The 13815-nt window shown below is 44.0% G+C and overlaps 1 protein-coding gene across 1 annotated transcript in view; it reads left to right on the forward strand.

The window, feature by feature from the left end:
* Positions 1-13815, forward strand: part of LOC115469687 (multidrug resistance-associated protein 5-like) — a 416281-nt gene that overhangs the window by 203777 nt on the left and 198689 nt on the right. Inside the window, 1 exon segment of the mRNA XM_030202474.1 lies at positions 13289-13787. Within this exon segment, the coding sequence (XP_030058334.1) occupies positions 13289-13787 (499 nt within the window).

Consider the following 13815-nt stretch of genomic DNA (forward strand, 5'->3'; position numbering starts at 1 on the left):
ACCAGAAGCAGTGGTGTAGCGAGGGCGACTGCCACCCGGGGTGGTTCGCCGCTGCGCCCCCCCCCCCCCCAGGTGCAGCCCAACACCCCCCCTCGGTGCATTGATACCCCCCCCTCGGCGCAGCAACCCCCCTCCCCCGGAGTGCAGTCTTACCTGCTGGGAGCTGCGTCGGTTCCGCTGGTTCCCTGCTCTCTCTGCCCCGGAACAGGAAGTAACCTGTTCCGGGACAGAGGGAGCAGGGAACCAGTGGAGCCGACACCCCCCAGCGGCATGCACCCGGGGCGGACCACCCCTCCCGCCCCCCCTTCCTACGCCACTGACCAGAAGTTTTAAAATAAATAATCGAATAAGCCTAGAAATGCAACATATATTAGAAACAGTCTTAGTTGAGATGTATGCAAAAGATTGACAACTTTAGGTGCATACCAATCTAGGGACAGACAAGCATAAGTCCCTTCTTAAAATGGTCAGGCAGTGATACTCTGTAAGTAAAAAATGACACATGCTAAAAAGAACATAAGCGTTGCCATACGGGGACAGGCTGAAGGTCCATGAAGCCCAGTATCTTGTTTCCAATACTGGCCAATCCAGGTCACAAGTACTACTACTACTACTTGACATTTCTAAAGCGCTACTAGGGTTACACAGCGCTGTACAATAAGTACCTGGCAAGATCTCAGAACAGATTTTATGCTGCTTATCCTAGAAATATAATCTACTAGTGATAATGGCTCAGTTCAACAGTCTCCCAGGTAACAATACCACGCACACTGTCAGTTGAACAAAAAGGAGAGATATGCAGTTACATCAAGGTATATCTTAAAGTAGGGAAGTCTCATAAGTCGCTGGGGTTGCTGTCTTTGCAATGTCCCTGCTTTGCGACAGTTGTAATCATCGGCTTACCCTACCATCCTCCTTCCTTAATCCTTGTTAATATGTTTACCTTTTGCTTTATATCATCATTTTAACTTTTCTTTAAACTTTTTTTACTTTTATGTAGAAAGGATAACCCTTAATGTAATTCCACTAATACTGCATACTCAAGAGGAGCTTTATTCCTTGACGGTTTATCGTTTGACAAATAACGTAATACTTGACAAATAATGCTATGATTTTATAGATAGCTTAACTTAGCTTTTTTCTGATTATGCTGAATGTGCTGTACGGAGCTTTCCCCTGCTGTGCGGAGCTTTACCCGACAGGTGCCTGTTTCGCACAAATCGGCTTTCTCAAGGGGTTATTAATGCATGCCTCCTGCAATAAAGCATATCACATAACAAAGTAGTGATATTACCATTCTTATTCGCTTAAAAATCGCTCGCGGGGTTCAGTACTTCAGACTCACAACAGTTCTCCACCAGGAACGAATCTCATTACAAACGTCTCCAAGCTAAAGAGCCCTCGCTGCTTTAGCCTTTCCTCATAGGGAAGTCGTCCCATCCCCTTTATTATTTTCATCGCTCTTCTCTGGACCTCCAGCTACTCTGTGAGCACTTCGCAAATTCTTGTGGGTGGGTAAGAGGCATAGAATTCTGCTGCGGACTTTAATGTTGCCTAGGAAGAAAGGAGGTTGGGATCTGATGGATTTGGAAAATTATAATTTGGCTTGAATAATGAGATCTGTGCAAAATTGGCTAAGACACTACTTAATTTACCCCTACTATACTGGAGAATGCTATTTTGTTTCCATTGTTGGGATCATTTGTTTTACATGCAAAATCACTTCTCATTGGTGTTTTACTAGGCATGCGTTTGGGGTCTATATGAAGGGGAGCTGGTGGAGACTTTGTCACAGATTATGCTGTAACCCACTAGTAATCCATCCACTGCCATTTGTTGGGAATTTAGAATTTCAACTGGGATAAATAAAGTGGTCTTTAATAGATGGTGGACTAAGGCCTAAGATGGCTGGGGGATATGTTTGGAGAGGGAAATTATTTACCTATGAGGTGCTCCAGCCTCTGTTTAGTTTCCTTTTTCTATTGCAGATAGGTTTGGGGTTTTTGAGCTTTCGGGGAGCTGGATTATCAGTGCATGTGGTACTGGTTTTGGATTGATGCCTGGAGCTGAATAAGGATAAGAAGCTGCCATTGATGTACTTTCATAAATCTTTAGTGGATCTTCTCCTGGGGCTGCCTGCGGACAATGTGGCTAAAGCTAGGAGTGAAGAACAGGGGTTTTCTATACTAGTGAAGCTTTTACAGAGAAATTTATTCCACTATCGGTTAATATTAGAGGTGGGCAACAATTACAAATTTTAATCATATAATTAATCACGATTAGTCTTAGCATGCTCCCTCCCAATGTCCACTGCTGGAACCAGGATCACTACTGCCTAGTAGAAACTCATACTGATATACTCCACTCCAGTAGTACACCATATTGCCATTCACTATAATGTTTTATATATATATGTATATGTGTGTCACGTCTGTGGCCGTGACCCCTCTCAGACTCACCTTATTTCCTGTGGTCAGCTTCTGAGCTGGCTTCTGTCTGTTCTTTGTGAGTTAGTTCTGTCTCTGTGTGTTGGCTGTATTAGATTGTTGGTGTGCTGTCACCCGTTCCAGATTTCAGCTTAGTCCAGTCTGGATCTTCCAGGCTGCCCGACCCTTAGTTGCTTGGTGATTGTTGCACCTGAGTCTCAGCTGCCTGCTGGGCTTATTAGTCATTTGGAACCTCTCTGCCTTTGCCTTTGCATTGCGTCTAAGGCCCTGGTATGTTAGTGCTTGTTGCTCTGCTGCCTAGTTTTGAATCTTTGCCTTGATTCTTGTCTGTTCTAGGCAGTCAGTGTGTAGTTAGATTAGGTTGTTGTTAGTTTGCTAGTCTTGTCTCTGGGTTTTAGTTTTGTGTTTAGTCCTTGTCTGTTTGTATCCTGCTGGCTGCTTTGCAGCTTTTAGTTCTGTGTCTTGTTAGTCAGTGTTTTGTTCCCTGTTTCAGTGGCTGCTTGCAGCTTCCAGTTTCTGTCCCCTAGTTTGTCCTGTCCCTGCCTTGTGTTGTATTGTCTAGCCCAGTTTTCTGCCTTGCTGCCCATGTTCCTTCCTTTCCCCTCTGACACTCAGTCCCTGTGCTGCCTAGCTGTTATCCAGCTCCTGCCCTGTCCTGCAAAGTCCTGTCGGCCACCTGAAGCTGGGAGCTTAACTCCTGGTGGAAAGTGGCCAGGTACAGGCGAAGCCTAACTGTTGTCAGAGTTCTGCCTTGCCCCTGGTGTGGGGTGGATTTGCCTGCCACTGCCGCTTCTCGGCAATGGCCCAAGGGCTCACAACCCAGTTCCTGCGTTGAGAACATGACAATGTGTATCTATTTGTTTTGAGTACCCTCAGATATTTCCACTATCTTCGGCACTTAGATATACTGCTGCCTAGTGGTGTAGCACTTCTTTCATCGGGTTACTCATTTTATGTGTAATTAAAACACCACATAAGTGCTAACGGACTGGTATATTCACACGACCTTCTAAGCGATACACCTTCTGAACCAGCACTTGTGTGATAAGCTGTATAAACTAACACCAGTTCACTTCATAAAATAATAGTTCAAAAATGGCAATAATTTCAATGAATCAGCCAACACTTATCTTTCTTTGTGCTGCCTCCTCGATGCCTCGCTGCGTCCAAAGTATTAGAAAACATCCAACTGCCTTCCCCTGAACACGCCCGACTCCGTGGGTTTCAAGATTCTTTCTTCAGGGGCTAGGGTTAAGGCCGCCCTCTGCACCATCTATCATTGTAGAGCAAACTGCGAGATGCTGAACTAGTATTCAATCAATGTCCAGCATCTATCACTTTGTCCTCCACTAATTCCAAGGTCTCTCTTTTTTTCCAGTATCTCTCTCTCCCTCTCCCCAATTCAAACATCTCTTCCTCTCTTCATTCCTGCCTGCTGTTGTCCACCATCACTCCCTTCCTCTCCTCTGCCCTCAAGTCCTACATGTTTCCCCAATTCCAACTTCTCTCTTTCCTTCCCTCCCCGGGTATCCAGCATCTGGCATCTTCCCCTCTCTTTCTCTACTGCTGGCCCCTGAGTCTCCTCTCTACCGTGTTCTGCCCTGTCTGACATAACTTCCTGTTTCTTAAGGGGCAGGATGCAGTAGAGAAAAGACTTTGGAGCTGGCAACGAACAGCAAATGTGAATCGCTGCTGCCACCTGGCGATCTACTACCACTACTTATCATTTCTATAGCGCTACAAGGCATACGCAGCGCTGTGCACCATACACAAAAAAGACAGTCCCTGCTCAAAGAGCTTACAATCTAGGTAAGACAGGCAGACAGACAGAACAATTAAGGGTAAGGGAATAAAGAGGTGAGGATAAAAGGACAGGGCAAGTGAGCAGTGGTTAGGAGTTAAAAAGCAGTGGTAAAGAGGTGGGCTTTAAGTTTGGACTTGAAAACGGCCAAAGAGGGGGCTAGACGTACAGGCTCGGGAAGTCTATTCCAGGCGTGAGGTGCAGCAAGATAAAAGGAACGGAGTCTGGAATTAGCAGTAGAGGAGAAGGGGACAGATAGGAGAGATTTATCAACAGAACGGAGTACCCGAGGGGGGGGGGGCGTAGGGAGAGACAAGAGTGGAGAGGTACTGGGGAGCGGCAGAGTGAATGCACTTATAGGTCAATAAGAGAAGCTTGAATTGAATGCGGAAACGGATAGGGAGCCAGTGAAGTGATTTAAGGAGAGGGCTAATGTGAGCATAGCGACTTTGGCAGAAAATGAGTCACGCAGCAGAGTTTTGGACTGATTGAAGAAGAGCGAGATGGCTAAGAGGGAGGCCGATGAGAAGCAGGTTACAATAATCAAGATGAGAGGTGATAAGAGTGTGGATAAGGGTTCTGGTAGAGTGCTCAGAGATGAAGGGACGGATTTTGCTGATGTTATAGAGAAAGAAACGACAGGTTTTGGCAAGCTGCTGAATGTGAGCAGAGAAAGAGAGAGAGGAGTCAAAGATGACCCCAAGGTTACGAGCAGATGAGACAGGGAGAATGAGAGTGCCATCCACAGGAATAGAGAAAGGGGGGGAGAGGAGAGGTGGGTTTAGGGGGAAAGATGAGAAGCTTGGTTTTGGCCATGTTAAGTTTCAGATAATGTTGAGACATCCAGGCAGCGATATCAGATAGGGAGGCTGAAACATTGGTCTGGATGCTGGTTGAGATTTCAGGGGTAGAGAGGTAGATTTGGGAGTCATCAGCATAGAGATGGTATTGAAAGCCATGGGATGATATTAGAGAGCCAAGGGAAGAAGTGTAGATGGAGAACAGGAGAGGACCGAGAACAGAACCCTGAGGTACACCGATTGGTAGAGGGATAGAAGTGGAAGAGGATCCACCAGAGTGTACACTAAAGGTGCGAAGTGAGAGGTAGGAGGAGAACCAGGAAAGAACAGAGCCCTGGAATCCAAATGAAGACAGCGTATCAAGGAGTAGGCTGTGATCAACAGTGTCAAAAGCGGTGGATAGATTGAGAAGGATGAGGATAGAACAGAGACCTTTGGATTTGGCCAGGAACAGGTCGTTGGAAACTTTTGTAAGTGCAGTTTCAGCTGAATGAAGAGGGCGAAAGCCAGATTGGAATGGGTCAAGAACAGCTTGAGATAAGAGAAAGTCAAGACAGTGGCAGTGAACGGCGCGTTCAAGTAACTTGGAAAGGAAGGGGAGGAGGGAGATGGGTCGATAGTTGGAAGGAGAGGTAGGGTCAAGTGAAGGCTTCTTCAGGAGCGGTGTGACCACAGCATGTTTGAAGGCATCAGGAATGGTCGCAGTGGAAAGAGAGAGATTGAGGGTATGACAGATGAAAGGGGTGAGAGTAGGAGAGATGGTGTTAAGAAGGTGGGTAGGAATGGAATCAGAGGAACAGGCAGTTCATTTTGAAGAGGAGAGAAGATGTGATCTCTAGCAGGCAACTTGAGGGATGTCAGATGAGGGGCAATTAAAACTATCAAATGCATTAAAAAATTTTGTTCTCATAACACAAATGCCCACTTCTAGATAATATGCTCATCTGTGAAATGGAACATAAATTCCTTCTTTGCACTTACAGAGCATTTAAGGCTAGGCTGGATACTGATGGAAGCTGTCCAAAATGCAGTGCACCACAGGCCATCCTGGGTTTCATATTCTGGGAGTGTTGGGTCACATGTTCTAGGAGTGTTTGCAGGTTCAGTACTTTTGGAAACATATCTGGACTTTTCTTAAATCCCTATTGGGCAGTGATTTTTCATTTCAACCATCGATTATACTTTTCCAGGGGGATAGGATAGTCACATTCTGTCAGATGGGCAGAGTTTATTTTTGCATGAGGCCCTAGTGCTGGGTAAAAAAGTCATACTTCTTCAATGGTGAGAGAAGTATGTTCCATAAATGAAGCAATGGTATCAATTTCTTTTTGGCATGGACTAACTGAAAAAAAGATCCATCGGATGTGGGGACAATCCCAGATTGCGAATTTTTCAATCTATTTTGGAGCCTTATTGGTTGTGTCTTTCCCATATAGAACTTCGTTTATTATTAAACAGATAAAATGGTTGTTTTTGCTTTTGTCTGAGTTACTCTTGAATTAGTTTTTGCTTTACAGTTTATTTGTTATTAACTCATTGCTTGCCAGATCTGGGGTGGTAGGGGAGAGAGATGGTGAGGGGGAGGGTCTCTAACCTATATTAGAGTTTCTGGGAGGTGAAGTACAAAATTAATTTTGGTGTACTTTTGCCATGTCCTCCAAGGAACTCATTGGTTGTTTCAGTTCTCAGAGAAGCTGTAGTCAGTTGAGTTTCAATATTGTTCATCAGTATTCATAGTACTTGATGTTCTACTCGACTACTTTACACTGTAAGCATTGCGCACACAGATGAGAGTCCACTGCGTGTCTTGCATTTTCCATTGCTCTTTTTTGGGTTCTTATAATTACAGGTTCCTCACTATTGTATTTTCTATTATATTTGTAGTAATTACACCTAATAAAAAGGATGTTTCAAAAAAGAAAAAGAAAGATAGAAAACAGAGAGTAGGATTAAATGGCAAGCACTCTAAATGGAAGATGAGTAATGGAGTGCCACAGGGATCTGTACTGGTGCTTTTTAACATATTTATAAGTAATCTGGAAATGGGATTGATGATTGAGATAATCAAATTTGCAGATGACACAAGTTTTCTAAGTGATTAAATTGCATGCGGCTTGTGAGAAATTGCAGGAGGACCTTATGAGACTGGAAAACTGGGCATCCAAATGGCAAATGAAATTTAATGTGGACAGATGCAAAGTGATACACATTGGGAAGAATAACCAAACCTATATGGTGCTAGGTTGCATATTAAGAGTCACCATCCAAGAAAAAGATTTAGGTGTCATCGTAGATAAGACATTGCAATCGTCTGCTTATTGTGTGGCAGTAGCCAAAACCCCCAAAAAGTAATGATTCAGAAAGGAAGAGAACATAAAACAAGGAATATTATAATGTCTCTATCATTCTATGGTGTGACCTCACCTTGAATACTGTGTACAATTCTGTTCACCATATCTCAAAAAAGATATAACAGAAGAGTGACCAAAATAATTAACTGGATGGAACTCCTCTCATTTAAGTAAAGACTTATGAGGTTGGGGCTCTTCTGTTTGGAGACGATATGGCTAAAGGGGGGTATGATAGAGGTCTACAAAATCCTGAGTAGAATAAGTAAACACAAATCAGTTGATTTCTCTTTCAAAAAGTACAAAAACTAGGGGACACACCATGAAGTTACATGGTAATACTTTTTTTTTTTTTTTTCTTCTCCCAAACCTTTATTTATTATTGTTTATTGGCACAACAAAATATGGTACAAAATGCCAAAACCACAAAACATTTCACTGAATAATAGGAACAGGATAGGGCCTATATATAAAAGGTGCCATCACACAATTTTCCATTTATCACTTATGCCCCTCTACCCCCCCCCCCGCATAGACCCCCCCAACCTATCTCCCCACCCCTCCCCACCCCCCCTAACAATTTAATAATCTACTTTTTGCCATGGGAGTGAGCGAGTCCCAATACGGAGACCAGATCCTGCAAAAGTGGTCTCCCCGCTTAGAGGCAAGGTCACGGACCCTCTGTTTCTCCACTGAGCAACACTGCATCATGGCGCATCGCCAATGCGCCATACAGGGGGCCTCCCTGGTGAGCCATTGCTGCAAGATAGTTCTTTTCCCCATCAGCACAGATCTCTTCAAAAAGTCTTTCATTCCCTCAGGCGTGGGCCCTTGCACCAAAAACACATCAAACAGCTGGCCAGGGGCAGGCTTCCATCGCATTTTCCACAGTCTTGATACCTGCTTTCCCATGGCCAACCAAAATGTATGCACCACCGGACAAGACCAAAACATATGGCCTAGGGTGGCGCTCTCTCCAGCACACTTAGGGCAATCATCTGACTCTCTCAAGGTTGCTCTAAAGGCCCTATGGGGTGAGATGTGTAAGCGCAGTAGGAACTTGTAGTTCAATTCCCACCACGCCGCATTCTCTGTCACTTTGCACAACAATTTCAGACAAAGCTCCAACTGTTGGGGTTCCAGACGCCATTTCAGCTCTTGACTCCACCGCGTGCATACGGAAATGATGTCAAGTGGTGGCAGAGAGTCTCGTAAGCAACCATGATAGTATTTCAGAGGAGTTCTCAGTTGCGCCTCTAGCCCCAGTAGCTCGTCCTGACGCTCCCACACCCCTCTAGTCAAGGAACTGGCCGGCAGTGACCGCACATAATGTTTTAGCTGTAAATAAGCAAAAGCGTCACCCCTGTCCAAACCAAATTCTTCACATATGGACTGGAACGATTTTATACATCCCTGCTCCGTGACCACCTGGAATAGAAAGTGGATCCCCCGGGAAGACCACCTCTTCCATAAAACTGAGGACCCCCCCTCTGGGAATGCCAGATTACCCCGGATTGGCAGTAAGGGCGACACTAATTTGTCCCATTTAAAAGTTTTACTGAGCCATTGCCATGTTTTACGTAAAGGGTTCAAAATGACTCTGTAGGGGCCCAAGGGGGGAAGTTGATCTGAGGGGGCCTGCAGCCAATATGCAAAGTGGAGAGGCTCCATTAAGGTAGTCTCGATCCCCGTGCATGAGAAGAATTCAGTGGATCTAAACCAATCCGATAAATGGCGTAGACAGCTGGCTATGGAGAAGAGTCTCAGGTCCAGAAGCCCCAATCCTCCCCCTCCCCGTGGTCGCATTAGTGTCTTGATCCCAATTCGTGCTCTTTTCCCCTGCCATAGAAACCCATTAAGCTGCTTTTGAAGCCACAAGTCTTCTTTGTGGCTCAAGACAAGTGGTAGCATCTGTAGGATGTATGTCCATTTAGGAAATAGGATCATGTTGTATAAAGCAATGTGGCCCTGTAACGAGAGTGGAAGCCCCCTCCATCCCCGCAGAGTATTCAGAAGGTTATCCCTCAATGGTGCTAAGTTTATGGCGGACAACTTGGCAAGGTCAGATGGAATCCACACACCCAAATATCGGACCTTCCCCTCAGCCCATTGGAATGGGAAATCCCCCACCCACTCCTCCCTTATCGCAGATTGGACCGGAAGAGCCACTGATTTTTGTAAGTTGAGGGTAAGACCAGAGAAAAAACCGAACTCCCTTATAACCTCAAGTACATGGGGGACTGAGACGGAAGGCCGTGTGAGGGTCAGGAAGAGGTCGTCCGCAAAGGCAAGCACCCGCATCTCCCTCCCAAGGCATGTCACTCCCCTAATATCTGGATCCTTTAGTATTGTACGCAAGAGGGGCTCTAGGTATAGGAGGAACAACAGTGGGGAAAGGGGACACCCCTGTCTAGTACCCCTCGCCACCGAGAAGGGGGCCGAGCGGAGCCCATTGACCAGCACTCGCGCCGCAGCATTGCGATAGAGAGTCTTTATGGCAGCCAAGAACAGCCCTCCCACTCCGATATACTCTAAGACATGGAATAAGTAATCCCAGTTCACTTTATCAAAGGCCTTGGCTGCATCGAGACTCACCAAGAGCAGAGGGTCTCCAGCAACCTGACCATAGGCCGTAGCTAACAGCACCTTTCGTACATGAGTAACCGCTTGCCGGCCCCTTACAAACCCCACCTGGTGTTCCCCCACTAGGGATGGAATGTGGATTGCCAGCCTATCCGCCAGGACTCTGGCCAAGATTTTTATATCCACGTTAAGCAGGGATATAGGTCGATAGGACTCCATATGATCCAACAGCTTGCCAGATTTAGGTATCAATGTAATGAGGGCTTCATTTTCTCCCCTAGAAAAGTACCCTCTCTCTATCACCTCATCGTAATAAGCCACCATGGGGCCACAGATCTGTGGTGCCAAAATTTTGAAGTATTCGTTAGAGAATCCGTCGGCCCCAGGGGCAGAGCCCAACTTCAATGTCTTAATGACTTTTTGCACCTCTACCCCTTGTATTGGAGCAGATAGCGCCTGTTGTACCTCTACCCTCAACTTGGGACATGGTAATACTTTTAAAGCACATAGGAGAAAATATTGTTTCACTCAATGTATAGTTAAGCTCTCGAACTTGTTGCCAGAGGATGTGGTAAAGGCAGTTAGCATAGCTGGGTTTGGATCAGTTCCTGGAGGTAAAGTCTATAAACTGTTATTAGGGTAGACCCAGACAACAATATATAGCATTGCGAATACTGTTTTTGCAGACAGCACAAAATCAGTCTCAATCCAGTAGTTTCTTATACAGATGTTTTAAGAAGTACAATGCCCAGAGCAGTAATAATTTCTTTTTCATATAGCAAGGGGTTGAACCATGCATTGTTTACACAAGGTACATGGGGCAAAAAAATACCTGCAGAGAATACTGGTGCAAACCTCTGTGAGCAGTTTTTATGGGAGGAGTAATCAAAGATATGGCTTTACTTTGATGCAACCCTCCAAGTAAAGGTTAGCTGAGGGGGTGGGAGGGGGATAGAGTTTGTACCCATGATGATACTTTTAGTATTTATTTCTAAAATTTTGATTCTGCACTATTATTATTGATCCCTTAAAGAGCAAATGGTATGGTTTTTAATAATTCTGGGTTGTTGATGTTGTTTTTTTTTTTTTTTTTTGCAATGAAAACCCCTCTTACAGAATCTTCTAACAAGAAGTTTGAGATGTGGCATGAAAACAGCTACAAATACTATAACCAGTCTTGACTCCATATATATTTTGCAAGAAAAGAGCAATCAAGGTAGAGTATCTTTTGTCTTATACTGTACGTATATCTATTTCTCCACAACGATGTAACCAGTCAACAATAACTTGCCCACTTATAACAGATAATATTCTGAAATATAAGTGCATAAGTACATATAAGTACATAAGTATTGCCTTACTGGAACAGACCAAAGGTCCATCAAGCCCAGCATCCTGTTTCCAACAGTGGCCAATCCAGGTCACAAATACCTGGCAAGATCCCAAAAAAGTACAAAACATTTTATGCTGCTTATCCCAGAAATATTTTCCCCAAGTCCAATTTAATAATGGTCTTGGACTTTTCCTTTTGGAAGCCGCCCAAACCTTTTTTAAACTTTGCTAAGCCTTTACCACATTTTCTGGTAACAAATTCCAGAGTTGAATTACACGTTGAGTGAAGAAACATTTTCTCCGATTCGTTTTAAATTTACTACTTTGTAGCTTCATCGCATGCCCCCTAGTCCTAGTATTTTTGGAAAGCGTAAACAGACACTTCACATCTACCTGTTCCACTCCACTCATTATTTTGTAGACCTATCTCCCCTCAGCCGTCTTTTCTCCAAGCTGAAGAGCCCCAGCCGCTTTAGCCTTTCCTCATAGGGAAGTCGTCCCATCCTCTTTATAATTTTCGTCGCCCTTCTCTGCACCTTTTCTAATTCCACTATATCTTTTTTGAGATGTGACGACCAGAATTGAACACAATATTCGAGGTGCGGTCACACCATGGAGCGATACAAAGGCATTATAACATCCTCATTTTTGTTTTCCATTCCTTTCCTAATAATACCTAACATTCTGTTTGCTTTCTTAGCCGCCGCAGCACACTGTGCAGAAGGTTTCAACGTATCATCAACAACAACACTTAGATCCCTTTCTTGGTTGGTGACTCCTAATGTGGAACCTTGCATGACGTAGCTATAATTCGGGTTCCTCTTTCCCACGTGCATCACTTTGCACATGCTCACATTAAACGTCATTCCATTTAGACGCCCAGGCTCCCAGTCTTGTAAGGTCCTCTTGTAATTTTTCACAATCCTCCTACGATTTAACTACTTTGAATAACTTTGTGTCGTCATCAAATTTAATTACCTCACTAGTTATTCCCATATCTAGATCATTTATAAATCTATTAAAAAGCAGTGGTCCCAACATAGACCCCTGCAGAACCCCATTATCTTCCCTTCTCCATTGAGAATACTGACCATTTAACCCTACTCTCTGTTATCTATCTTTTAACCAGTTTTTAATCCACAATAGGACACTACTTCCTATCCCATGCCTCTCCAATTTATACTGGAGTCTTTCATGAGGTACTTTGTCAAATGTCTTCTGAAAATCCAGATACACAATATCAACCGGCTCACCTTTATCCATTATCAAAGAAATGTAATAGATTGGTGAGGCAAGATTTCCCTTCACTAAATTCATGTTGGCTTTGTCTCATTAATCTATGCTTTTGAATATGCTCTGTAATTTTGTTCTTTATAATAGTCTCTACTATTTTGCCCGGTTGAAACTATTTGTAGGAAACTGTTCATGATTAATTGTTTTATGAAGAAGAGTTCTGGAAATCCTGCAAATTAGTTCAGTTTGATGGATAGTAATATATTGTTACCTGTTGCTTCTTAAATGTGATACTTACAAAATAAAACTTTAGTTGGAAGTAAATGTAAAACATACTGAATTTTAATTAAAATTTATATTTATTATTTTATTTAAAACATTTCTAGACCACCTTTCCAGTCTTCAAGAAATCTACCAAACCAGTGTACAAACATTTTTTAAACACTCATAATATATAATGCATGAACATAATCAGCAGGCCCAGCACTGAATATCGGCCGGGACCTGCATAACTTGTATTTGGGTTTTTTTTCTTCCCCCCCCCCCCCCCCAATATCCCAAAAAAGTCACCCTCCTGATCTTGGAGGAGTGGCTAAGATGATGCCAACACGCCGAGAGGAGTGAGACTGATCGAACGCTTGCTGTATTCAAATTTTTCTTCTTCTTGCAAATATGCCCCACACTAAAAGAAAGGGGATTATTAGAGCTTTACCTTCTCCAGCTCTTGCATCCTCTCCGAAACAGTGGACGATAGACAGTTTTACACTCCGGCGCCCACCAATAGAGGCCGAAGTTGAGCTTCCTTTAGACGTTGAGGAAGGGAACCCGACATCTCTGAAACATGAGATCACGCTTTCTCCGGAAGCTGGAATTCCACCATGCCCCGCCGTAATGCAAGAAGAGAAAGCAGGCCTACAAGACGCGGACAGCGCGGATATTGGGGCCTGCAGAGAGGGTTCTGTCCCAGAACAGTTACCGGCAGCTATTGCGAACTTGGGAAGGAAGGGATCATTGAATCCCTCTATGGTGGTAACGCTCGATATTCTATGGCAGGCTATGGAAAATATGAAAGCCCTGATTACAAAATCAACTCAAGAAACGATGAACCTGGTTTCCACGGTGGACCAACTCTCTAAGTCGATGGACAGACTGAAACAAGACTTTAACGATCAGGTACAGAGGTCTCAAAATGACATTTCTAACATTAAGGAAAATGTTTCAGTGGTCATGAAAGATAACTCAAGTATACGTCAAAAAATAGAACAAATAGA

The sequence above is a fragment of the Microcaecilia unicolor genome, chromosome 4, assembly GCF_901765095.1.
Source record: "Microcaecilia unicolor chromosome 4, aMicUni1.1, whole genome shotgun sequence".
Taxonomy (NCBI): domain Eukaryota; kingdom Metazoa; phylum Chordata; class Amphibia; order Gymnophiona; family Siphonopidae; genus Microcaecilia; species Microcaecilia unicolor.